Consider the following 26,617-nt stretch of genomic DNA (forward strand, 5'->3'; position numbering starts at 1 on the left):
AGTCTCTTCAGCACCGCGGCCTGTTGAAATTGGGTTTTAAGCTCAGCGTAACAAATGAATACAAACGACACTGGATCATTATTATTAAACTATAGATTTAACAGCATTATTTTACAATATCGAGGACAGACAGAAGTGCACAGGAGGCATTTGTTCAAAAGGTCGTCGTCCATGGGTTTCAACAATGGGGTCAAAACAAAACAAAGAACAAAGAACGAGAAGCAAAAGTCCCTTCATAGATATTTCATGACAAACCAAAACAGAAAGACATAATTTTAACAGGGAATACAGTCGGTCACAATAGTCTGGGCTGGGATTTACTCAAATGCGGTGGCTGTAAAGGATCTTTTCAAACAAAGGCTATGATGTCATTCAGTAACTGCTAAGGAGAAAGGGTTATCTATATTTTTATGAAACATATTCTTATTGCCTTTTTGGCCCTTTGGCTTTAAATCTGTGTCTGAAAAAAAAAAGGTCCTTTTCCCTATTCAGTACATGTTAAAGCATGTGTTTGGGGGAAAACGACTGCATTCAATTATAGACACTTTTAGTAATAATGAACTAGCAGGTCAATGGTTGTTTTACAGTTGAAGTGGGAAGTTTATCATTGGATGAGTATTGTAAAGTATTGAAAGGAAACTAAATACATTTTCTTGTGAGCCAAGTTAATCTCATCATGAACTCTCCAGTCTCATGGTCGCTCAAGTTTCGTCAAAGCATATGAAGCTCTTTGCCGTTTTTATTTTGTAAAAGTGACTCATTGTTGGCAAACTTCTAAAGACTGTCACGGGAAGAAGTGCCTTATTCACATTCAAACAAAGGTGTTGGTTGAAGTTTGCCATTTCAACCACTGCCTCAAGCCTGGATCAAGAGGTGAGGGCACAGGATCAGGAAGGGCATCCATCTGTGTATTTGATCGTTTGCAAAGTAGTGTTTATGGTGCGAAATTTTAAAACAACATAACCACTCATTGAGAAATCCCAGCCTAATTCAATAATACATTGATTTGTAAAACACTCACAGTTCCCTTCATACTCCATTTGGTATATACTTTTTGTACAGTGTTGGAAACAGCAGGTAAGAGATCCAAAACAGACTTCTTCAGAGGCACCAAAATAAATAACTGTCAAAAACAGAACCCAAAATGACATGGAAAAAAAAAGCTTATTTTTCAAATGTCCCATGATCCCAGTGAGTGAGCAGCACCACAGTCCCACAGTCCAAGTTCCAAACCACCACCGAAAAAAATAAAATAATTGTTTTGAAAAGTTACACGCTTCATCGGATTTCACACACGGACATTTATTCAAACACTATCGTAAACACCACAGTCACAGGAGCGATCACGTCGTAATTCATAATTTTTGGATGGCTTGTTTCTCTGTTACTCTGTTAAATCCCATTACCAAAACAAACGGAACTATTTGAGTCCATTTGTGCCACTATAGATAGTTTTCACTGATGTCCCTTGAAGGCCAGCACATCAATGTTTAGATCTATGATTAAACTCTAGATAGGATGTTGCCATAGTAATCCATCGGAGCTAATGGCCAGCTCTGGCGGCCATATTGTGATTGTCCATTTTAATCAAGGATTGATGTTTTTGTTGACTTTGATGATTTGGCTTATATATATATATATGAGAGTCTACTCATCTTATTTAACTGACTTTTATGAGAATCACAAAATGATCAAAGTCAGTTAAAAGTGAGCATTATTTGATGTAAAATAAAATCTATGTGTGTGAAAAAGATCATTTAGGCCAGTGGTGTGTTATTGGGGTTCATGCTCATAGATCAGATGGCTGCCGCATATGTCATGGCAACGGTTGCTATTGATTATTATTATTTATTTTTCCGCCCAGATCTGTGTTTTAGACGCTTGACAACTCCTTGTGTTCAACTTGAATGAACAGTGCTTTGTGTAGGAACTTTATCCTGCCAGCATTCCCATTCCATGACCTCCAAGAATGTTACATGAAAACCATCTATAGTAATGGGAGAGCAAAGAAGATATTTGCTTTTAAAGTTATGGCAAGACTCGTCGCTTGGCCAGATTTCCTCGCCAAGTGGGAACAGTTCCTACTTGGAGGCACTTTGTGTAATGGCCGTTTTCTGTATTTCTCTCTATATATTAATATGCATATTAACAGTGGATATTAACACACCTGAGATTGACAAGGGGCGACAAAAGGAGGGCGGGACCAACTCTCGAGGGAGCCACGCTGATTGGATGATGCTTTTTGTAGGTGATAGCCCTTTTAGACCCCTTGCTTTGTCATCTATGGCGGGACACTTCAGAAAAAACAGTATAGAAACCCACCACCACTTAACAGTAAGCTCAAAGCGACTTCGAAAAGCCAGAAGCCGTTTTTTTAGTTGAAACATGCCGGCCTCACCCCCCCATTGACAAATCGTCTTATACGTGGTGTTATTAGCAGCTGCAGTCAACGGAGTCACCTTTAGGGGGAGCAGTGCCGCACATTTCTGCCCTGAAGAGTAGTACCTCACCTCGCAGTAGGGGGAGTGTGAGCGAGTTAGTTGTCCACGCCTAGTTTGGAAAGCTTCTGTCTAAATTCGTGCAGTTCGTCGATCTTTCCGTCCAAAATATCCATGAAGTTCTTGAGCTCGCCCTTCATGTTGCCCTGTTTCGACTGGCTCTCGTCGATGTCCTGCTGCAGCACGTTTACCCGGCCCTCCAGCTCCTTATTCTTGGACTCTGCGGCCTAAAAAAAACAGATACGAAAAATTAACAAAACAGTGAAACTTATATTCTATGTTATACCTAAAGAGACAAGCTTGGAATAAGCCCGTGCTAACAGGGAAGAAGAAATCCATTGATGGAATAACCTGGATTTCAGGACGTTTTTGCTTTGTAAGGAATCAAAAGGACAAGAGCAGTTCAGTGCCTTTCTAAATAAATAATTACCCGTCGTCTGCATTCATAAATAAAAAGGTCACTTGTAATTTTCGCAACAGTGGTCTTAATTATTTAGACACTTCTTAATCGTGTGTTTGAAGATGTTGTGTATTATTCATGGCATTGACACAATCTCTGCTGGAGACTGTCACCCCACTGGTACCCAAACCTTTCGATGTGTATTGCAAATACACCTCCAACACTTGACTTTAAGGGCATTAAGGCAAAGATGGACAAACCATTTTTTTTTTACCCAAGCGCAACACTGGATTCTTACACTTGAAGCTGGGCCAATTGCAGATTTAGGAGTCAAAACTTTCATTATTATTCATAGACTGAACACATTAAAATGTCAAACAAGCCACCTCCAGGTCTGATTTCCCCCTGCTCTGGGCTAAGGTTACCAATTTAAAATGTGTAACTTTGCCAAGACTAAGAACGGATAAAATTGTTTGTAATGTTAACTGCTTTATATTTTGAAATCATTAGTTTATTATTGAAATGTGCCAGGAATTCCAGAAAACCCAATCTCTATAGACAGGGCCAAACAATACTGAACCTAATGAAGATCCATGATTTTACACAATCACAATTTGAATGGCCACAATTAGCAAATTAAATGTCCTTGTAAACAACGAAATATTCCTCTTCCATTGGGTTGTCTTGTATATAAAACCTTGTAGTTAAGATATCAGCAAACATGTTCTGAAAAAGTATAAGATGAGCGCTAGGTGAGCTGGAAACTCAGGAAGCGTTTTCTTATTAGTGCCATACTGAACATGCTGCACGTTAATTTAAAGGAACTTGCAAATGTAATGCCTTTTCCAAAATATTCAGCCCTATATCAACTTCTATTAGAAACAAAGGCTAATTTATCACTGTCTTTTTATGATTTGGGCCTAATTTTGCACACAAAAATTATCCACACTCTCTGTTATGCCAGACCAACTCTTAAGCTGCACCATGCCCTTAAACTTGTCAAGATACAACAAAATTGCTGCTCCCTGCTCTCCTTCTCTAACAGCAGTAATAGTTGGCATGTTGTGGAGGTGGGCGTGGGTTTAGACAAGCTGGCGACAGAAGTGACACATTAATGCCGAAGATCGCAGCAAAGGCACAGGCTTTAAAATAGGAGTGCGCTAAAGGAGTCTCCAGCTGACTCCCAAACCTGATCCATGTGGGGCAATGGGTAAAAATAGAACAGCAGTGACCAAATCCACAACACACACGATACTATACTATACCTTACTATGACATACACAAGGTTTCCAAAACGGTGGGGCAGCTTAAACAATTAAACATTCACAGTAGATCAGTTTAATCACTATAAATGGGATTTGTTGAGTTCCCAATGACAGTTTCAAGCCAGTGCTTATGGCGTATGCAGCGGATCATGACTGGCAGCTAGAGTCTAATAATAATCTAATATGCTTTTAGTATACTTTGCAGGCTCGAGTTTCTCAAAGCGCTGCACTGTAGTCACCATTCACTCTACACTCGATAGTGGTGAGCTACTATTGTAACCACAGCAGCCCCGGGTCAGACTGATGGAAGCGAGGCTGCCAGTCTGTGCCATTGGCCCCTCTCTAACCTCAACCAACCACTCACTAAAGTGACTTGGCCAAGGACAGTCTGCACCAGTGGAAACTATAGGGTTTGAACTGTGGATATTAAGATGACTCGCTCTACAATTCTGTCGCCCACAGAATTTAGTAAATCATGAATAAAATAACAGCTTTAGCTCAGTAATGTTCATTATGTTCAGTCAGACACTAGGATCAGATGTTTTTGCCTCGGATATTGGAGCCGATACTAATGCTAACGAAAACTTATCAAGGCTGGGTCAGAAACTATGATATAAATACCTGAAGTAGCCTAATAGAATAAAATAACCACTGCTGAAGCCAAGTGTTTGTAACATATTTGTGATGATCAGATCACTTCATGTGAGTTGTTTTAATACAACCTAAAGCCTGTCATATACCCAAGGATAATTAGCCTAGAAAAGTCCTGTGAACCTTGTTAAATGTTTATCCACAAGTTTATCAACAGATATAATTGATAATTGATCTGTAAAATCATGACAATAAAATATGATTTTGTTGATCTTAAAATGGAGAATAGAGTCAATTTAATTTTTCACTCAGAGAAATTAAGCCATTTTTAAGAAAGTCTCTTGGTATCGGTAAATATATCGGCAGATACTCAAACCCCAGTATTGGTATCGGTAGCAAAAAAAGCTGGATCTCTAAAACATAAAAAAAAAAAAAAATCATCTCTAATCCTTGTGTCTGACTAAAAGATCTTTGCTACATGTATATGAAAAAAAAAAAACAAGCAGTTAATCCAACGGTGAATGTGAGTCATTGCAGAAACTGGCAAAAACAAGCTGGTGCTCTGTGTGGCTGAAGCCAACTCACGTTTCTTTGCCAAGTCACCAACGCATATGGCCATTGTTTTTACTAGTAACGAGTACTATGAAGTAACAAGTGTCATGCTCATGGTATTGGTATGGAAAATGAATTATTTGCACGAGCCACATTTCCCTGTAACAATCTCAGTATTTGCAAATAAGTATCCTGTGTTGATTTTAGTAGTGATTATTTTTTGACAACCCTCACCCGCCACCAGTTGAGAATGACTACTATTAAACTAGCCTTGTAGAACAAAAGACAGACTGCCCTTCTGACGTTTGCACTTGAGTTATGCCGTTGTTAGTTTAGTGGCTGCGGCTCGTTGGTTCGACAGGCCGTTCATGTGTGACAGCTTGAGTGAGTCAAAGAGACCGGAAAGGAGCGTCTAATGCGCTGCTGTCAGACTCCGGCAACAACGCTGAACAGTCACCACAGCAGCCGGAGAGTCAGGTTTAGCAGAGACTTTAAAAAACGTGTGTGCGCAGGAGAAGGGCGTGGATATAGAGACGCTTACACCCAATTTAATCCAGCTGTCACCTCAGAAAAATGCCTGGAATTGGTAAAGTTGGCAGCGGTACTGAGCATGTCGTCATTTGTCCCCATTCACAATGATGCACAGGAGGACTGGCCTATTGTTTGGGTATATTAGTTTGTGTTACAACTATTAGCAATGGGTGCATCATCAAAAATATTGGTGTAACACTTTTTTTTTTTTTTTTTTGACACTCCAAGCGCAGGGATGATGTAAAATGCCAGATTGAGCAGTTTTGGGGAAGTGCGTGTTGTGCCACAGTGTGATACCAAACACCAACTGGTTAATTCACGTCCAGTCTCAGCTTTACCGACCCAAATGTAGACGCCCAACAGCACAGACCAGCTACAACAGATAACAATGTGGAGCAGAAATGAAAAAAGGGCCTGATGGGGATTTTAAAATGCAACATACTGCAGTTATTGTTCACATAAATCTATTTGGAGACTATATTACTGCATGCTACACAGTATAGAGTTGTACTATGTCTCTCTTGTTTACTTTTTACACCGTTTCATCAACATAATTGCAACCTATTCGAACATCAATTTACACCGGCAAACTCGCCCGTATCCCGGATATATTGGTCTAATAAATCGTCTGCTATTGCTGTGGCCTGTTTGACGATATGGTCTGGAGCTTATTATAAGAAAATGACAGGAAATGTGGCTTGTGATTTTAAATATACGGTACGTGATTAAGGCGGACTCTCAGATTTGGAACAACGCATGCTATTCTAGGGGGAAATGAATTATAAAAACATATACAGAGGATGCAGGTGATGTCGCAGCATGGCAACGGGAGACAAGTGAACAACAGTTATGGTATTTTATGGTTATTATGGCTTTATTTTAAGCTCTAACCCCCCGGCTAGACTATTTTCTCCAGTTTGGCTTTACCCAAATCTAAAAGCTTCTCGACTGTGGAGCTTACAGACAAGAGGCATCTTCTTCGTTGCGTTGTCGCTGCTTTTCTCATCACATTTTTGTCGTGTTGTTATCTCTTTTTTGCCGTGTTTACGTCAGTTTTTCCATCACATATTTGTCACGTTTTGTTGCTTTTTCATCGCTCTTTAGTCGTGTGTTTTAAAATTGTGTCATTGTTGCTTTTCCAGCACGTCTTTGTCGCTCATTTGCTTAAATAAGCTTTTAGATGTCAAAGTCAAACTGGAGAAAATGTGCTCGGTTCAGTGGGGGTTCACAGGTTATGGGGTGCTTGTTAATAATGTTATAAATTAATTACTACCAAAAGGCCATGAATATTATGCTTATTCATGGCCTACCCTTAAACCTAAACAGATTACTAATGCGCATTAATTCCTCATTAATACTTAAAGAACGCCCCTTAATATTAAGCAATAATGTTATTTGTTTTGACACTAAGAGGGTGAGGCTTCTTTTACGAGTGAAAACTATGTACTAGAGCTCGAGATGGTGTCGTCAAAACATCAAAGATTTCAGGGATTCCTGTCACATTACAGAATACTAAACTAATTCAGATTTTAAAATGCAAAATACTCAAGATATCGTGCACATAAAAGCATTTGGACACTACAGTGTGGCAAGGCAGGTTTATTTATACCGCACATTTCACACACAAAGCAACTCGCGCTAGATGCATTTATTTACCAGCTGTCCCACGGCTCTTTTCTCCACTTTTTAATATTGCTTTTAGTTATTGTTTGTTAGTTCTCCCCAAATTACACATTTCTATGGCGACTTTCAACTCACACAAGTCCATCCTGAGCTGCATATCATCTCTTACTCAAGTTAAATTTTAAAAAATGGTGGCACTTCTGATGAAATAAATAGCTTGGCCGCTCGATTTCTTTTCACTCAGCGGACACAAAAACTGAAAATATGGCGACGCAGTGAAAAGCTGGTTTCAAAACATTATGTAATAGAAAAACAGAAAAAAAACTAATGGAGACCCAAGGCATTTCTTTCCTTTCATATTTGCTTCACAGTTGTTTATTGGCCTACACACTGTGGGCGATGTGTGTGCGTGTATTTGTAAGCTTCTCTCTCTGAAAGCGCCTTTTATCACGAGCATCGCCGCGCTAATAAGCCTGGACAGAGCTCTGGACGGTCTCCAATGGCTGGTGAGATAAAGCAGAGAATACCTTTTCAAACAGGCAATAATCCACACACTGCTGTTATGGGACCAGCCTTTGTTATTTTTATTAGTATTATTATTATTGTTATTACTGGAGAAGAGACACAAGTGCAATGAGATTTCAGAGCCACGTGATGCTAACAGCCCCTAGAGTGAGCAATAGGGGACACGCAACTCGTTTTGAACTCTGCGCCTCGTGTGGTCACATCTGAGTCAGCACAGCGTGGCCTCCCGTATGCACAGGGACCCGTGTGACATGACTGAAATGTAAAGTGCTAATACAAAAGGCACATGCGTTTCAGAGCATAAGTGTAAAGGTTTTTATGTAACCGGGAAAAACGAGGGATAATGCATTTTGCTGCACTTTTCCATATTATCAAGGAAATACCAGCCATGTAATCTGGTGAGGTCTTAATTCTGGGTTGGAGTACTACAGTTTACAATATTATCATTACCTTACCATAGAATAAATAAGCTGTGTCAGTGTAATTACCATCACACTTTTTTTTTTTTTAAAGTTCTGATTAGTGGCAATTTCTTTCCTATTACCATTACTGTGCTATTGAGTGTAGTGCTATGCCCAGGTTCCTTCCTTTTTCCTGGCACTTATTGTTTGTAAAATACTGATATAGAATACTGATATTTCATTGGCACTATACACCATACCCAGGGACAACAATCCGGGACCCCCACTGTAAAAATGAATTAATGATACAGATAATATCAAGCAGAATTGTAATTCAAACTATGGTTTAGTGATGTGTATAAACATTTTTTAGTGTGTTCAAAAAATATGCTGTTTTCGATTGAGAACTAACATCCATATCATACGGTATCATAAGTTTTATTTTCTACCGTATATCTTAACTCCCAGCACCAAGATCTTGTACTGATGACGGGGGAGTGTGACCACTGCACACAGCCTTCTCCAGCACATCCCAAAAGATTCTCAATGGGGCAAAAATCTGGACTGTAGCCAATCCATGCGTGAAAGTGGCATTGTCGTCTTAATAAATATGACTGTGAAATCAGGGAAGAAAAAAAAGCATTGATGGAACAACCAGGTCATTCACAATATTGACGAAGTCAGCAGGCCGCATTGTTTGGGCTGAACCTAGCAAATATAATACAATATTTGCGGCTATTCAGCGTGCCATTTCAACCTGAGAGCGATTAACCTTGTAGCCCTCGTGTATGCGCTTCTGTCCTTGGCGTCAGAGCCAGTGCACGGAGCTGCAAGTGAGTGATTTACCTGTAGTTTTCCGGAGATGCCCTCACACTCGGCCATCAGCTGGGGGATGATCTCCGCCTGCTTTCTCAGATTCTCCAGCTCCTGAAAAAATAATGAGTAATGAGTGAGCTGAGATGCAAATACATGCATTGAATGAATATCATGGTGATGGACTCGTGTGGCATATAGCAACAACAGCAGCAACATTAAGTGAGATCATGTCCAGTCTCTTGAAGCGCTTTTCTTGATACTCTAAACTGCATTTCATTTCGGTGCTGGATAATGGCTTATTCATTCATTTCACAGTCATAATCTGTGGCTTAATGATGCGCTGTTTTATTACACAATCAAGTGGACGTTTTATAACATTATGAGGTGTTATTGCATAATATGGTGTTATAACAAAATGTGGATGAACAGAGGAAGTCCTTATAATTATAGTCAAAAGCTGACGAAAAGTTAATTTTGCTGTTGTTTTGAAAGGTTTTCCAAAGGTTGTGGTTTAGAGAAGAGAACGTTTTATCACAACCAAGAGCTCAAAGTGTCGCCCAACCTTTATTACAAAAAAAAAGGACAGCAAAGAGCCTCAATATATTTCTCTGGTCCGCACAGTGTTCTGTTTACAGCACTGGCATTGGGTGTAGTTGGATGATTGGAAACAACTGGCAGCTCCTTTTGTTTTCGTTTTCTCGACACCCTTTCTCTGCCTCCATTTTCACTTGAACCACAACAATATCCACTGTGTCTGTCTGTGATGTTGGTTATTTGTCGTCAAGGTCCACAGTGAAGCCTCGACACTTGGATTGCAGCGTGGTTCTCGGAGGGGGTGAGTCACTGAGAACGTCATGGCCCGAGTGAGAGGAGTGTTATGTGAAGGAACTGTGGAAAATCGAAAAGACGTGTTTCTCAAGCTAATATCTGTGAGGCTTCAAGAAGTGTGTTTCAGTCGTAATTTAAGAGAAAATAAAAAATAATAATAAAATATGGGATTTGTGTTAGAGCCAAATATTCCAATAACATGACTTTTGTCTGTAAACAATCAAAGGAACAGACAGAAATTAACACAATCATTTTTTTGCAATCACCATGGTGTTCCAAACTTGTGTTGGCTCTTTGCTTTTATGGCCTTGGTTTATTTATCATCATTATTAGCTTCTACAATTACCTCACTCCAGATTTATTAGGTCTGTGTCGATGGAGCCCGGAGCCAGTTCCTGTCTCAGACTCAAACCTCTGGAGAAGTCTTTATGAAGCAGGTCGATATTTCACACTGCGGCAACAAAGTCCACTCTCAACTCCAGATATTTGGTTATTTTTAGATTGTGGTGCTCTATATCTCAAATGGTGGTACATCTCCATCTTAAAGCCACTGAAAGCTTTGATGACAGCCAGGACTGAATCTTAGCCGAGATAAGATGGTGAGGTGAAAGTGACTGTTTTCAAATAGAATAAATAAATCGATAAGTGAAAAGAATGGCGGCCTAATATTTAACCCTCCCTCAATCTACAGCAGCCTCACGTGACAAAAAGACCCCTGAGACTCACTCTGGGTCAAAAGACCTTTTTACAAAGCCACAATTACATTTGAAGTAAACGGTACGGGAGCTAACTGTGTCCAACTCCTCCCCACAGAGGAGAAAAACCTCTTGTGTGAAAGGTGGAATAGGCTCTGTGTAGCATAGCAACAGGAAGTTAGCCACAAACAACAAAATGCGGGAAACTCCGCCCACTTCACAACAACAAGCCTCCACAATGATCCAGGGCCGGTCAACCAAAGCACAAAGATAACACCAAAAAAATCTATAGCAACCTATATACAGTATAAAAGCCTGCGTAGTTAAAATATTTCACTCTTGTCACAGGAATAAACAGTATTTTTTGAAACAATTTAAAGCAGTACTAAGTAACTCTTCCCCCTAGAGGCCATAAGCGCAACTGCAGGTGTAGTAGCAAGTTACGATTTTTTTACTTATTAATTGTCTTGGAGAGTAAATACTACGCTGACAGGAAAGGCGAAGGGAGAGAGGGTTACTGTGCATCCAATTATACAATGGAAATATTTTTTTTCACTCAAACTTGGCTGTAAATACTGTTTAAAGTGACGTTAGCCTGCAGTTAGCTTTGCCCGTTAGCCTGTTAGCTTCTTCTTCGTGATTACATTAGTGTGTATTGCTTTCTCCAGACCGGTGGCAGTCAAGTTGCAAACATGGTTTTCTGGCCAGAGACACCAGGGGGAGATGAAAGACCCTCCAATCATCCCATAAACACTTGTATTACCCCCACAGGGACTACGGAAAGAATTTATTAAGGTAAACAAGTTACTTAGTACTGCTTTAAGTATTTTAAGTTGTTTTCGACATGTTTAAAGTCTCCATTGGTTTACAGTAAACCTTCTGAAGTCGCTCTTAGCCACTAGGAGGTAGTATCTCAGCACTGTCAGCTCACTGCCATGAGGACCAAAGAGAAGTGCTTTCCTCGCCCGTTAGGTTTCCCAATCAACCCAAAACAGGCACAATGGGTCACAATGGCCATTAGTCTTTACTGAACATCTTATTGTGGTAGTTACATGATCAATGCAATTCTTTTTCAAATATAAGATGTAATAAGGAGGACCACTTCTGAAGGACGAGCACAAAGTCAAGTCATTCTTATCTAAAACTCTTGTACGCCGCAGAGAAAGTATTACGTGCTATAATAACTTCCTGTGGGACGGGGAGGTAAGGCTCTCATGTCAAGAAAGAGGCTGCAGAGTCCGAGTGAGATTTGATCAGTGACTGCAGACGGTGATGAATGCGAGACTGGATTAGATTTCTTTAAAGGACGCAGTGAATCATCGAGTTTAAGGGAAAAGTCCTGACCGCGCTGTGCAAAGAAAGCAAAGATTTCAAGTGGCCTTCAAGCTATTTTGGCTCTAAACTTGTAATCATCTCAGACAACCTTCACTGTCGCTGTAGATGGTGAGAGTGACTCGACTTCAGGGAACTTGTTATCCTGTATTTTGGATGTGTGAAAACAAGTCAGAGTTTTGTGAAGGTAGTAAATAGAAAGTTATACACTTGCATAAAGCACTGAAAACAACACCAAACGTCGAGCCCATGAACAAATACACAATCTAATAATGTATCAAAACTTGTTATATTTAGTGCAACATTTCCTGCTCATAAAATGATTTCTTGCTACAAATCTGCTGCGTGAAGTATTGCTCTCTCACAGAGTCTATTGTAACTAGGGCTTCACAATATATCGGCAAAATATTGTTATTGCAACATGAGGTGATATCCGTACATCGCATGAAGCATTGATATTACAAAATCTCACATTGGACTGAGATTTATATTCATTCATTTACTTCTATTTTAGCCTTGTTCTGGTTCTGATTTTTTTTTTTTGTCTCTTTTTATCTCCACATTATTTCCCAATATCTTTTGTTGTAACTAAATTAGCATCTACGCTAATAAGTTAAGTTTCTGCTCAGCGTAGAACTAACTGATTCTTGAGTGACAGATGTATAAAATGGTGACTTTTTGAGAATACTTTGTCGAACTGCGTGTGACTCACGGTCTCTTTGTCCTGTATCTCCGTCTCCAGCTCCTGCACTCGCGCACTCAGCTGGGCGTTCTTCTGCTTCTCTTGATTCGCTTCGTTGCACTGGCCTTCCAGTTCGGTAATCTGCAAAACGAAACACGGTTACTCAGGAGCGGGAATACAACACTCAAAAGGCCAATCAACATGTATTTATTGTCAGTAATGTGGACCTCTAATTTCTAATATCTATTCTATCTGATTTCTATCCCACACTTGCACTCGCAAACACACGGCCATTCATCCTGTTGTACATGTTTTTAGTTGTAAACTGAAACCCCGGAACAGGCACAAGGAGAACTCCACACAAATGGCGTCTAAGCAAAAGATACTCAAAGACGTATCACACAATAAGAATGATATTGAATGAATTCAGATGGCTATAATAGGACATTGGTTTTCTTTCTTCCCCCTCGATGTTAGGTACTCAAGCTTCACTGCACAAAGACGGTGAGCGGCAGGAGAATTGCGATAAAGACAGCCTCATTAAGGACAGAATGGTGAAGAGGAATCAGAGAAGACAGTTTTGTGCTTGGTTTTTGAAAAAAGAAAACGGCCCTGAAGAGCCAAGTCGTCCACAGTTTAATAAAGTGTTTTTTGGAGGTTATACCGATCAGAATATTGCTTTGAACTCGATTTTTGGCTTTGTTGAATAAATGTAACAGAAGGAAAGAGGTGGGGAAAAAAGGCAACATTTCTATAATTTTAACATTTCAATTGGCTGGGTTACGTAACTTTCTTAAGAGGCGACACATTTCCAGAGAGTTTAGAATTAAATATAATAAATGAAACATTACCATTGAGACCTGGCATGCTAGAGCGTATAAGCCAGCATTGATACAAGTCATAAGTCATTGATATAAAGCATATATTTGTCCAATACACCAATTATGCTATAGGTGGAATAATGACTAATGTGGCACCTCTCTGTGCGTGATCGTGCTGTAGCAGCTGAATCAGCCCACACTCATTATATAACATTAAATGACCCTTTTAAGTCTGTTCTGTACCAACACCCGGAGACAGACGAATAAGATTTTTTCAAATGGGGTGGATACCAAATGGGCATAGACGGACCACTCAAACATGAAGTGAAAAATACAGATTTGTGTCCCACTTATTAGTATCGATGTCTAATTATTGGCACTATTGCAGGACCTTTTCCTCGATCTTTGGCAAAACACTTTCACGTTCTCTGATGCTTCCTGTGCCTTAATGCAGTGGCTATAATTCCCTCTTTGTTGTTGTTGTTGTTACCTGGTGAATTGGCACTGACAGATACCTGTAATTACTGTTGTTGCTTGAAAGATTGCTGTATTTTTATTCTACATCCTATTGCATCTTGTATTCTACCCGCCAATTGTACTTGGTAGGTAGAATACAACACGTCATACGAGAGAATATTAGATGGTAACAGACAGGACTATGTCTGCAGAAATCGCACCAACTTTAGTTTTAGAGGGCAGCAGTATTCGGGAGGGGACAAGCAGGACACGGGGCTTCCAGGAAAACGGTTTAGAAACTACTGGAATAGAGAGTGGAGAAAGCCGACTCGGCCAAGGCTGTATTGATAAGTGCATAGTATGAGGCGCCTGTGAGGGAATGTTACGCCGAGGGGAACAGAAAGTGTTGGTGAGAGCCGCAAATACCACACTGAAAAGACAGATAAATGGCAATGGGCAGCACAAGAGGTGTAGAAGCTAGAACATTCTCAAACAGTTCCTCGACCAACTCAAAACGTGTTACTGCTTTAACAAAACCGATGCTGCTTTAACAGATCCTCTATTCCTTCACCTTGCTCCTGAGCGCGTCACTCTCCTCTTTGCAGGTCGCCAGCTGCTTCTTCCAGCTCTCCACGTTCGCAGAGGATTCCTGCAGCGCGTCCACCAGGCGGGCGTTGTTCTCTCTCAAAGTCTGAAGCTCCGTCTCCCACTTCTTGGCGTTGGTGTTGCTGCGAGATGAGGGGAAGAGATGGGGATAGAAGGAGTGGCACAGATACATAAGTAAAGGAGGAAAAGGAGGTGAGGTAAAGAGAACGAACAAGATGATAGATAAATAAATGAAAGGGAGAATAGAGAAGGATACAGACAGAGATAGAGGCTAATAATGGAAGCATAAACATTTACAGAGGAGGTATTATGCTTTTTCCTGGTGGTGATGTCATCGTTATCACTATTTGACACGTTATCGGTGAGAAAACGTAATATTAAACATCTATAACAAAATACCCAGTAGTTTCACTTCCTGATCCTCTGAGAGAACTATAAGCCCCTCCCAGGCCCCCTCCGCTTGCTCTCCTTAGCTGTGCAGCTGTTTCAATAAGGGAAAAAAAAGAAATCAAGAGGTGTGGACAGCGTGGATACATAGAACCTCAAGATGAGCCACTGGAGAGGAGATTAAAAGATTGCTCAAAGATGAGCAAGCGGCTCAAAACGCAGCACCAAGTAAAATAGTTACCTTGAATCTGTCAAGTGTGGTTAGACTTGTGGAGGTTGTACATATATAAACTGAATTTAATATGCGGTGTACTTTATGCATGGCTGATCTGAACAGTGCTACTCTGCGGGCCTCTGAGATGAGAGCGACTGGCTTTGGCAAGGGTCACTTCTCAACCAATTTATTATGATCAGCTTGATGTGCTCTTTCATGCCTGCCCACAAACCCTGTTGAAACTACTGCAGGGGTGTCTAAGTGCGCTTTCTGAAAATAGCCTTTGCAGGAGTCTGAATATATCAAAGCAATGTCAAGGCTAAAGCATTTTATAACTGAACTCAAAGAAAATCCATTGATACATTTTTCACCTTGGGTTTGTAGTTGTTAAGGGCTGTGCATAGAAGTCAAAGCTGAAGCACAGTTAGATAAACAACTATTCAATTTACTATTCATTCACAAGGAGCAACATACATGTCACACATTCAAGCCACATGTATGAGAATTTGGATTCACTTTAATTGAGTGAGTCACATAAATGTCGTGTTATTGAAATATTGTATAAGACACATTTTCTTTCCAAATTTTTGGGAGCTCAGGAAATATAATAAGAATAAAAATGTGAAGTAACATACATTGTTATGTTGTTAAAGCAGTAAGCTCACTACAAAAGGGGCCTTTCTGTGTACCGTATTTTCCTGACCGTAAATCACACGTTTGGGGTGCAACTTACACAGGTGCGACTTATATATCAAAACATATAATCCCACAATGATTGTCATTTTCACACTGACATCTCGAGAGGCCGCTCTCGGCTTGTGTACCAGCATCTGCTACTCCTGTACTACTGAAGATTTAAAAAATGGTAATTGAGCAGCAGAAAGAAAGTTTGGAGTGAGCAAGAAACGTGTGAAAAAAGCGGAGGTTACTCTTACTACAATGAAGAAAACAAAAAAAGCTAATCGTGAGCTAAAAGCAAGATGGCCACAGCGAGACGAACGAGTTCGCAAATGGGAGCTTGAACAACATGCTGCCGGGAGAGGCTTGTCAACGATGCAGTTACGCCTCCATGCCCCGGCAGTTGCCAAGCTGGCTGGTGCGACTTATACTCCAGAGCGACTTATAGTCTGGAAAATATGGTAGGATAGAATCCCCCCTCTCCTATGAAAAAGACAGCGGGACTATTCAGGTAACATAAAGAGCTTACTTTTACCTCTCGTCTTATTTTCATTAAGGGTTGCAACCTACAGTAGCAATAATAGGCTCTTGCTTTATTCAAATGACTACTTGTGATTTTCTTCTAGTGGAGTAAACTTCATTTGGCACAATAGATCTACTAAAGCAGACCATGTGCACTGTTGTGTGTCAAAACATACATTTTCCTCCAGCGCAAACCAGCAAGGCAGAGGCTAAATTAGCACAGCGTTAGCGTTGGCGGTCCGTCATGTTCACGTCTCTACTCTGTCTCTCTATGAACTCCGGCTGATGAACTCAAGTGAACTATCGAGAAGTGCGGGAGGGTCTGTGAGAGCTACAAACGCATTTAGGCAACAGCTTCCACTTCAGACTTTCCTGGTTTGATAACAGTGCAGCCGTAAAGCGTATGGTTATCTTTACAATTATTTTAGTGAATTAGTAACTTTAGTTGTGAAAAACTCAGAATACACATGGATCCTCCTCTGACTGAATCATATTATTACAAATAAATCAGAGTTCAGAGGAAATGTAAGCTATTAGTTGAAGTGCTATGTCTAAGTGGATTTGACAACTCCACCACAGTGATAGATAGGAGGAGCACATCTGGATCAGCATCTGCCATTTCATTAAATTACCAGTTTGCATGTTCAGCAGTCAGATTGAAACAGTTGCACTGCCAAACAGAGAAATTACAATTACAGTGAGTTCATATCTGTGATTGGACTTGTTTTCGCACAATAAAGCTAACTTAACTGACTGAGTATTCAAAACATTTTACTTTTAAGGATTTTTCTCTTCTAAAAACACTTCTCTGCCAATTGACAAATAGTGTATATAAATACTACGATTACATGCATACATAATTTTGTATGTAACACAGAATTACAGAATCACATAAATAAACGCTGTGCTAATACCTCTGCTCCACTGCGCTCTTGAGCCGATCGTTCTCCGTCTTTAGCACCGCGGCCTCTGGTCCAACGTGGGAGATCTTCTCATCGTCCGTGCCGTTGATGCTGGACGGCTGTGGGACGGAGGGGGTGTCTCTGCCCGACTCCTGCAGCGGACACAACGGGACAGAGCTTAATAAATATAGCGGCTTGTGGCGGGATTATCTGACAGTAAAAATACTTATGGGCCAACATAAAACTGACTTAATATGTTAAACCGCAGACTTTCGAGTACTTTTAAAATGTGGTGGACTTTTAAACTGCCACATCCCGCCTCTCTCTGACATTGAGGCTGTGGTCGCCGACTTTGAAGGTGGCATCTCTGACAGAGGAGCAGTGGAGCCTGTATTTTTCCTGTCGCTTTGGGGGTAGAGCCGCACCGTCAGGGCTCAGAGCTGCCATCTCGGTTTGAAAGGCTCCCACTGTTTGGTTCAATGACAGGAGAATTTGGGCACTTTTAGACACTGCGGTGAGACGCTGTCAGTGGTAGCGCCTCCGGGCAGGTTCACCATGCACTCGACCAAGATGCATTTGGGCAAGGTTAAAATGGAAGTTGAAGAAAATTATAAAATATTGTTCCCAAACTTGTGGAAGGAGAATGCTTGATGCTTGATGTGGTGCTCAGGCTAATTTAAAGACAGTTTTATTTGTTTGATTGTAACTACAGTACTTTAGTCATGCTTATGTATATTTTTTGGCATTCTTAGCCCGAGTGTAGGCCTTGTTCAGGTCAACTTTTAGACCCAGAAGAGCAACACATTATAGCTAAATGTTAAGTGGTACTAAGTTTGAGAATTACTGACCTAAATCCTGGTGGGCAATAGTGGGCACCTGAATGTATGAACAATTGTAGAGGGTAGAATAAAGATCTGTAAAGCTTCCAGTTTTTGTTTTTTTCCTTGCACCAAGTGATGGGCATAGCTCATCAGACACCTACTGAGTTTATCAGCATTGATTCTCCCAGTGCAACGTCTGCTCCGTACAAATTCACCCCACACACACACACACACACACACACACACAAGCACCGTTATGTTCAGTATAAACCTGTAAATAGACAATGAATCTATCTTTTGGCATTTGCACGAGAATCAGAGCAACACAAACATTTTAAATCGCCACCTTCCCTGCTGCGCTGCTAATGTTGTGCAAACTGCAAAACTTGGAAGGCAGAGGCGTTAAATCCGCGTTTTCAGATTCTGGTTTGCAACGATGATGTGACACTCTCAGACGGGGGATGTGATTTCAAGTCCAGTCCAGTCGACGATGATTGAAAGTCTTCACTACGACACAGCATGCACATGGGAAAAGTCTGAAACGGCCATGTTTAATAGAGATACACGTTTACCTGAGAGTGATTGCTCATAGTCTCCCCTTTCTCTTGAGACTTGTCCCTGGCGAGTTTTGCGGCTTCTTTCACCTCCTGAAATTTCTCGGCAAACTGAAGAAAAAAAAAAACACGGGGATTAGTTTGCAAAAAGAAAATTGCCTTGGTTTGTAAAGGCAATCATCTGATAAGCAAGGGGGAGATGATAGAGAGTTTTAATTTGGGCATATCCATGAAATCCAAGCCTGATTGCTTCATATTTCCCCCAATTACAGGGACACAGATACACACATAGATGCAAATAAGAGTGAAAATAGACTTTGATGTCCCAGTAAAGAAAATCCATCCTCTGCATTTGATCTGTAAATAAAATCAGGACCTACCTAGCTGGTTCATTAACCTATTGTGCATGTTTTATGTGTTCTAACGTCTTTTGGTGTCACTGGGAACATTCAATTTAAACACCAGCATTATTATTTTTTGTGAGCTCCTTTGTTTTGTGAGCTCCCAGACCATTGGTTAAACGCTGGGAAATGTGGGAAAATGGTGGGGACTTCTTGCCAGTCATATGAAAAAAACTCCACCTTCTTAAGAGCTAGATAACATATCGCCAAATTATCGTTAGCGCAATATTAGGTAACACAATATCCAAACTGCACGAAGCCACAATATATGGTAACGTTTCTGAACTCTTCACTTCGACTGAGATTTCCACATTTTCTGCTAACAAGGCCTAAAACAAAAATGCAAGGTCATCTTAAAATTAGCTTTGGTGCTGCTTTTGTTTAGTTTAGGTCCATTGTTTTTGTCCAGATTTAGTCTTGTTTTGGCACAATTTGATGAAAAAAAACACAAAAACAAAACCATTTTGGCTTAAATTCAATGGGACATTCTGTGTTGACAGGATGTTGTGACTATAGTGTCGTTTTTGCAATATTCAAAGCAGATGTCGAATACTGAAGCCCTATCGTCTAAGCAAGAAAGGGATTTTTAACAGATTCTTCCTATTACAAGTCCATGTAAAGCCATCAGAGTCATTGCATCTGCAAAAGATAGTACACAGCTTTGCAGTGCTCTGCTGGGTATTTTCTTCTAAGCTACATATTGTGAAACCTGATGTATAAAAGTGAAATTGCCTTTTACACTGATCTCACCTTGGCGAGCTGCTGCTCAGAGGCGAAGCCCAGTCCGAACACAGTGTTGGCTCGGCTGTCCGCCCACTGCCCGAACTTCTGAGAGGTCTTTGTGAAGGTCATGTTCGGAGTGATGGTGCTGTTGATGATCACCTATGAGACAGAGAGAGGGGTAAAGATTACGCACCAATGTAGAACATATAAGAATGTGTCTCATTCATGGGTGGATCACTCAAAAGCACAGCACATGTCCTATATCTTTGAAAAGGCAGTCTATGGCAAGTCTAATCTGCCTATGTGGCCTGTGCCATTTACTCAAGGAAAGAAGCAATAAAATCAGGAACAATAAGGAGGCGTGGGCATGAATGGCCCGCTAATAGGATTGCTGTGTGGTCATTATGTCAAATGCTGCTTTTATAGAATCTTCCACTGATATTGCAGTTCATTCATGCAGAGCATGCACTTTTAGACCATAAAAGAGCAAATTACACGAGTTAACACAAAAATGGCATAAATTGGAGAGGCAACAGAAGAGAACGCATGCAAAATGTAATATATGCAGTTTATCAGCCTCCCCCAAAAAAAGGTTGGTGTTGTGTTTAGCGCCTCTAAGTTTTGGCACTATCGCTTCAATGTTCCGCAGCGTGCACTCCTAATTCAGTTGTAATAAATCTTTCAGTCCTATATGACTACTGGAAGGAAACTAAATACCCATCTTTCATCTCCATTGCAGTGCGCGACAGTGACCCACTAACCCAAACCGCTCATATGCCATATCTCCATGACAGGACGCTCACCTGCTGTAACTATTCAGTGCATGCGCTGCCACCGACATTTGCCAGGGTCTAAATATGTAGCTTTGGCGCCCGTTGGCCAATAGAAACGTCTGCTGTAAATTTAGCCGAGTTGAACGGTAGAACATCTAAATAAGCCGGTCAACAAAAACAGACACATTTGAGAGGCAGCGCAATTACCTCGCCAAAATCTCAGGGCAAGTGTGAAAGCAAATTACAGACAATTAAGACGGATACAAAGCAGGATGATTATAGAGAGGGTGGTTTCGTAGCAACATGGTTCTTGGTTTTAGAGATGCGACTCGCTGACAGACCTTTTTACGTCACACCCAGCAAAAAGTGCAGAAAAACGTGTATGTGTCATGCACCAAGTGTATTACATTTTTGCCACTGGGTGAGGGTCTGGGTCCTGGAGATATTGAACTGAACTTTTCCTGTATTCTGGTGCATTTCAGGCTTTATTCACATTGTACAGTATATAAAGTCCAAAAGCGGTGCGAACCTTTTCTGAAGAAAACAGGCCCATTTAAAATAGTAACACAATTACTGTAAGTGATATGTACAAGAGGTGGGGTAGATTTTGATATTTGCTGCTGTTGACAATTGATTGACCGGGCAAAAAATAAAATAAAAAACTTCTAAACTTCCAATTTTGAGGCGGGGAACAGTACACGGCACGGTAGCACAGCGGTTAGCGCTCTCGCTTCACAGCTAGAAGGTCCGGGTTCGATTCCCACCTGCACGGGGCCTTTCTGTGTGGAGTTTGCATGTTCTCCCCGTGTTTGCGTAGGTTTCCTCCGGGCACTCCGGTTTCCCCTACCACTAAAAACATGCACAATTGGCCAGGATCAATGATGTGTGTGAGTGAATGTATGGTGGTGGTCAGACGTGTGTAGTCGCGAAAGCGCTTCTGTCAGTCTCCCCCAGGGGAACTGAAGCTACAAACGTAGTTTACCACCACCGAGTATGGAGTCATGTAAAGCGCTTTGTGACTATGTCTGTGAAAGGCGCTATATAAATAAAGATCTTCTTCTTCTTCTACAAAAAACACAGTCTCTCTGGCAAGGATTATAAAAAACTAATTTAATCATTTGTAATCTCTCATGTTATTTATTTACACGTTTATTTGCATGTTTATGAATGTATACGTACAATAGAGGCACTTGCCAATACCAACACTTAACACTTCCATCAGCTCGAACCCGCTCCTGCCACTATTATTACTTTCCCCTTTTGCATCATCAAAACAAAGGCTGATCTAACCGTGAAAGGACAAACTTCTTTATCTCTTCTGTTTAAATATTCAACAGCACTCATTGCTTTTCACAAACAAAGTGTTACAATAACATGCAACTTTAATGGCGACTGTAGGGGATCTGGGTTAGAGCCGCACAGGGAGGACAGAGGAGGAACAAGGTGAACTAGACTCTACAAAACACAGCAAACAGTTATTGTGACTTTCAAGTGTATGCTTTTGAAATAGCGAAAGCAGTTTACTGAAATGTTTGCGAGCTCATGGCCATGGAACAAAGTATGAGTTTATATAAGATGCTTATAGCCAGACTTTTGTAGGAGTAATGCTTTTAAGAGTCTCCATTTAGGATGAGCATTATTACCTGTCCGTTAATAAGTTAATAAAGTGAATTAATGCAAGTAATAGTGATGCTAAAAGGCGGAGTCAGAACATCACCAAATCAGCTCCTCCGAGATGTGTGTGATTGTGGCTATTTGGAGAAATAACTGAGTAGTTTGACAGGAATGCCGCGAGTCTGGAAGGTTTATGCAGAAGAAGTTTATGAGTATGGGACCCGGAGGCATGAACTGAAGACTTTGGGCTAGTCAAACCATCCAAGTGCTTTCACATGAAGAAGTAACCTCGGTTCAGCGTCATATTGATGAGCCAATCAAAGCATAAGGTGCCTAGAAGTGAAGATTATTGATATACTACACAGATGGCAGATGACAGATTCAGATCAGATTCAGTTCAAGTTCAGGACTCTTAATTAAGTAAGACTGACACTGACATTGACACTTCAAAATAAAGCTACTAAAGTAGAAGTGACAGTTTCTTTTAAATGTTACTTATTTTGACTAATTTAACAATAGTGTGAATAAAACCTGGGGTTAGAAGACTGGTAGCTACAGAAAAGGTTTGTACACTCACAGCAGCTCATGTTATTACTCATTTTGTGCAGTTGTATGTTGTGAAACCTTCATATAATCCCTGGTTAAAAATGAACATCTCTGTCGACAGTGAGTGCCGTGCTGACAGATCTGTGTGGACACAGACAGGTGATGTAGGGTTTGTGACAAGTGCTCGCCTCGAGGCCTGGTGCACATGTGGGACAAGTGAATGCCTCCAACGCAGCGTAACTAACAGAGAGAGAGGGAGGAGAAGGAGAAAGAGAGGGGGCAGGACGGTTCGGGTATAGATTAGACAAGGTTGGTAGATATAGAGAAATCAAGTGTTATTAGTCAACTAAAGTCCCTCACTAGAAACTAAAAATCAAGTTAGAAATCTTGGAGCAATCATGGACTTGGACCTGAAGTTAATCACACAACTCAACTGGGCCAATGTGTAAATCCAGAAATCCAGACTGAAAACAGTTTTAGCTGTGCATATGACAACTGAATGTTGTTTGTTTTTTAATCAGCACTGTTTGCTTTTAACGTAATTAATTAATGATTCAGTTTATGTTTAATTGATTATTTTTTCTGAAGTTTTATGTGAGAGTATGTATATGAGTTTAAAGAGAGAGACTGGGAGAAAGAGAGAAAGAGAGAAAGAGAGAAAGAGAGATAGATAGATAGATAGATAGATAGATAGATAGATAGATAGATAGATAGATAGATAGATAGATAGATAGATAGATAGATAGATAGATAGAAAGAAAGAAAGACACAGAGATAGACAGAGAGAAAGAGATAGACTGAGAAAGACAGAGACAGAGAAAAAGAGAGACAGATAGAGACTGATAGACAGAGAGAAAGAGCGAGAGAGTAAGAGAGATAGACAGAGAGATAGAGCGAGAGAGGGAGAGGGAGAGGGAGAGAGATAGAGACAGAGAGAGAGATAGACAGAGAGAGAGAGCGAGAGAGTGAGAGAGATAGAGATAGACAGAGAGAAAGAGATAGAGAGTGAGAGAGACAGAGAGCGAGAGAGTGAGAGAGTGAGAGAGATACACAGAGAGATAGATAGACAGAGAGAAAGAGATAGACAGAGAGAAAGAGATAGACAGAGAGAGAGAGATAGACAGAGAGAAAGAGATAGAGAGTGAGAGAGAGAGACCAAGAGAGAGACAGATAGACCGACCAAAAGATAAACAGATCGAGACAGAGATTTACTGTAGATGAGTGAGCAACAGAGAGAAGAGTAATAGCAGGAGATGGGATTGAGTGACGGCAGCAGCTGTGTGAACACCCCGGGCTCTGTGTGGACGGTCTAAGGCCCAGGACAAACTGCAAAGCCCTGTGCGGTTATGAGGATCTCGAACATGAGTCTGAGGAATCTGCAGCGCCAGAGCAGGGTTGGGAGACGCAGACTCGATGTCAGGGAGCGCAGGAGGTCCTTTTACCAGTACTGCACTACTCAGCAGCTAATGAAGCAGTCCCAAGGTTCTTTTCTCTACTTTTGTATGTTATTTTGGCATTTTTTAACAGCAGTTTATTTTAAGTTGTTCCCTTAAGTCTGGATAAAGAAGGATTTGCATGTTAGCACAAACTGTATAAGCTTTTAGTCAGCTACAGTTGTATGTAACAATCATCCATAAAAAAAAAAAGTTAGATACGTCGCAGATGCCAAGAGAAAGAGCCATAAGTACTCTCTAAGCAGAGGTGAGAGCCACTCTGCAGGTTAACCACTACTTTAGTTGTCAGCTCTGAGCAAGTGAAAAACATTAGCTGTCAAGGAAACAAGATCTATGAGACCAAATCACCCAAAAATGAACACCTCTTTATGTTACAATCAAAATGCTGCACATGTGACAGTTAGTATTGCATTAACAGCTAATTTTGCCCCTAATACATTCTTCTGGGTTTAGCCAAGATCACTACTGACTCGCTTTAAACCAAAGAGAAATGGAAAGAAATGTGTTTGTTCATCAGACCGAGGTGTGATATAAAGAGAAGCTGCTAAATGGTTTTCTCCATTCGCCGCTGCCAACACCATCAGGACATACTGCTTTCTAGTGACGCAGATCGGATGCCAATCAGAGACGCTCTTTATAATATCCTCTTTCCTAATTAGTAGGCCAACGAGATGCAAAGGGCTTTTGGTGGCCCCACGGATAAATATTTGTTAAGGGGGAATTCTCTTACAATGTTCCACAAGAGACAGAATATTAACCTTTAACAAAAAACATCTTTAGAGTCCAGTTTCTCATTGAGGCTTTCTTCTGCATCCGATACATTGAGTAATGACAATTCACATTTTAAAGTAAAAAAGCACAGTATACATATTACGTTGTTCTTACATGCTCTTTAGTTTATAAAGGTTGTAGCTAAAAATGAAAGTGCTGAATTGCCTCATGCCTTCATCATGACTTGAGACTCCGGGCGATGTGAGCTGGCAGACGGTCACACACTGAGCACAGCAGCACAGAGCTCTGTTCCTCGAGACACGACACGAGAGTCTAGGATTATGTTAACATCTACTTCATGTGACTTTTGTCGTGTTCAGCATTTAACAACTGCCACAGGAAACACAGACCAAAGAGAAGGACTCCGCGCTCGTCTGATCAGATTTACTGGACAGGCTCTATACAGCAGCACAGCGGAGTTTATTATTATGAGATATGCTACTCGTGGAGGTCATATCAGGAAACATACCTGAGGTTATGTTTCAACCCACTCGCTTTAAATCTCCCCTTATCCTGTTCCCAAAAAGCTCCTCCTGAGGTCCTGAGGTATCAAGGAAATGCTTTTCACACCTCTCCATCTCTTGCTATGCTTAATCCTTCCATCACAAACGAAACACACACATAGCTTCATCCCTCCTGGAACCGCCACCTTAACGTGGTGGAGGGGTTTGAGCACCTGAATGATCCTGGGAGCTCTGTTGTCGGGGGCTTCGTGCCCCTGGTAGGGTCTCCCAGGGCAAACAGGTCCTAGGTGACGGGTCAGACAAAGAGAGGTTCAGAAGCCTCTTATGAGAGACCAACAGGCCCGGTTAGTATCGTGAGGCCGTCCTTCTGTGGACCCACCACCCGCAGGAGGAGCCATAAGGGCTGGTGCCATGTGATTATGACACGGAAACAAAGAAAATGCATGGATGGATGGACATAGCTTCACTACAGCCACACAAGTCTGCCTATCGAGAGGGAGCAAGAGGACGGGGTGGGAGGGGCTTATGGGGAAATCTCTTGAAAATTAGACAGTGAAACTTCTTGATATCATGTTTCAGATGATAAAAATGCACAAAAAAAAGGATAATACCCCCTCTTTAAGACCACGGCACACAGTTAGCCCCGACATGCGACTAAAGTGCACACAAGGGTACACGGTGATGCTGGACTGTCACGATTCAAATCAGATGCAGTTCTGTAGTGAGTGAAAACAAAGACAGAGGGACAACTTTAAACTTTCTGGGGACAAGAGGTGCAGCGGAGACAGAGAAAGAAGCGTCTAATCTCTTGCTTGTGGTAAAGTCATTATCAACCTGCAAAAAACACACATTTTCTCTTTGTGTCCCCCATTCACTTCCATGTTTTGTTTAAACTGATAAAACACCCTAAGGTTTGAGAAAAGCCACTTAAGTAAGCATTGGTCCAGGTTCAAGATTGTTTATAATGTTGTACAATAAAATGGTCTAGTTTTTTCCGCCATCACAAATTGCCAACACATACTAGTCGTAAGTCTGTGAAGCTGTTTAAACACAGCTAGGAGCGGATTGCACGGATCCCTCTGATCTCCATGGAAACAGCGACTCAACTGCGAGGCATCAGAGGCAGGACGGTTTATTCACACGTGATTAACTGCACTTGTTCTGACAAATG

General features: G+C 41.0%; 1 protein-coding gene across 2 annotated transcripts in view; it reads right to left on the reverse strand.

Moving 5' to 3' along the window:
* Nucleotides 1–1,874: 1,874 nt before the first annotated feature.
* homer2 (homer scaffold protein 2) overlaps nucleotides 1,875–26,617 on the reverse strand; it is a 47,839-nt gene continuing 23,096 nt past the window's right edge. For both annotated transcript variants that reach the window (XM_079554855.1, XM_079554854.1), the window contains 7 exons: nucleotides 19,852–19,983; nucleotides 18,719–18,811; nucleotides 17,338–17,477; nucleotides 14,588–14,744; nucleotides 12,770–12,880; nucleotides 9,233–9,313; nucleotides 1,875–2,725 (listed from right to left, as the gene is read on the reverse strand). In XM_079554855.1, the coding sequence (XP_079410981.1) occupies nucleotides 2,537–2,725; nucleotides 9,233–9,313; nucleotides 12,770–12,880; nucleotides 14,588–14,744; nucleotides 17,338–17,477; nucleotides 18,719–18,811; nucleotides 19,852–19,983 (903 nt within the window). In that variant the 3' untranslated portion in view covers nucleotides 1,875–2,536. The remainder of the gene's footprint in view (nucleotides 2,726–9,232; nucleotides 9,314–12,769; nucleotides 12,881–14,587; nucleotides 14,745–17,337; nucleotides 17,478–18,718; nucleotides 18,812–19,851; nucleotides 19,984–26,617) is intronic.

Source organism: Gobius niger (assembly GCF_951799975.1).
Source record: "Gobius niger genome assembly, chromosome: 4".
Lineage (NCBI taxonomy): Eukaryota > Metazoa > Chordata > Actinopteri > Gobiiformes > Gobiidae > Gobius > Gobius niger.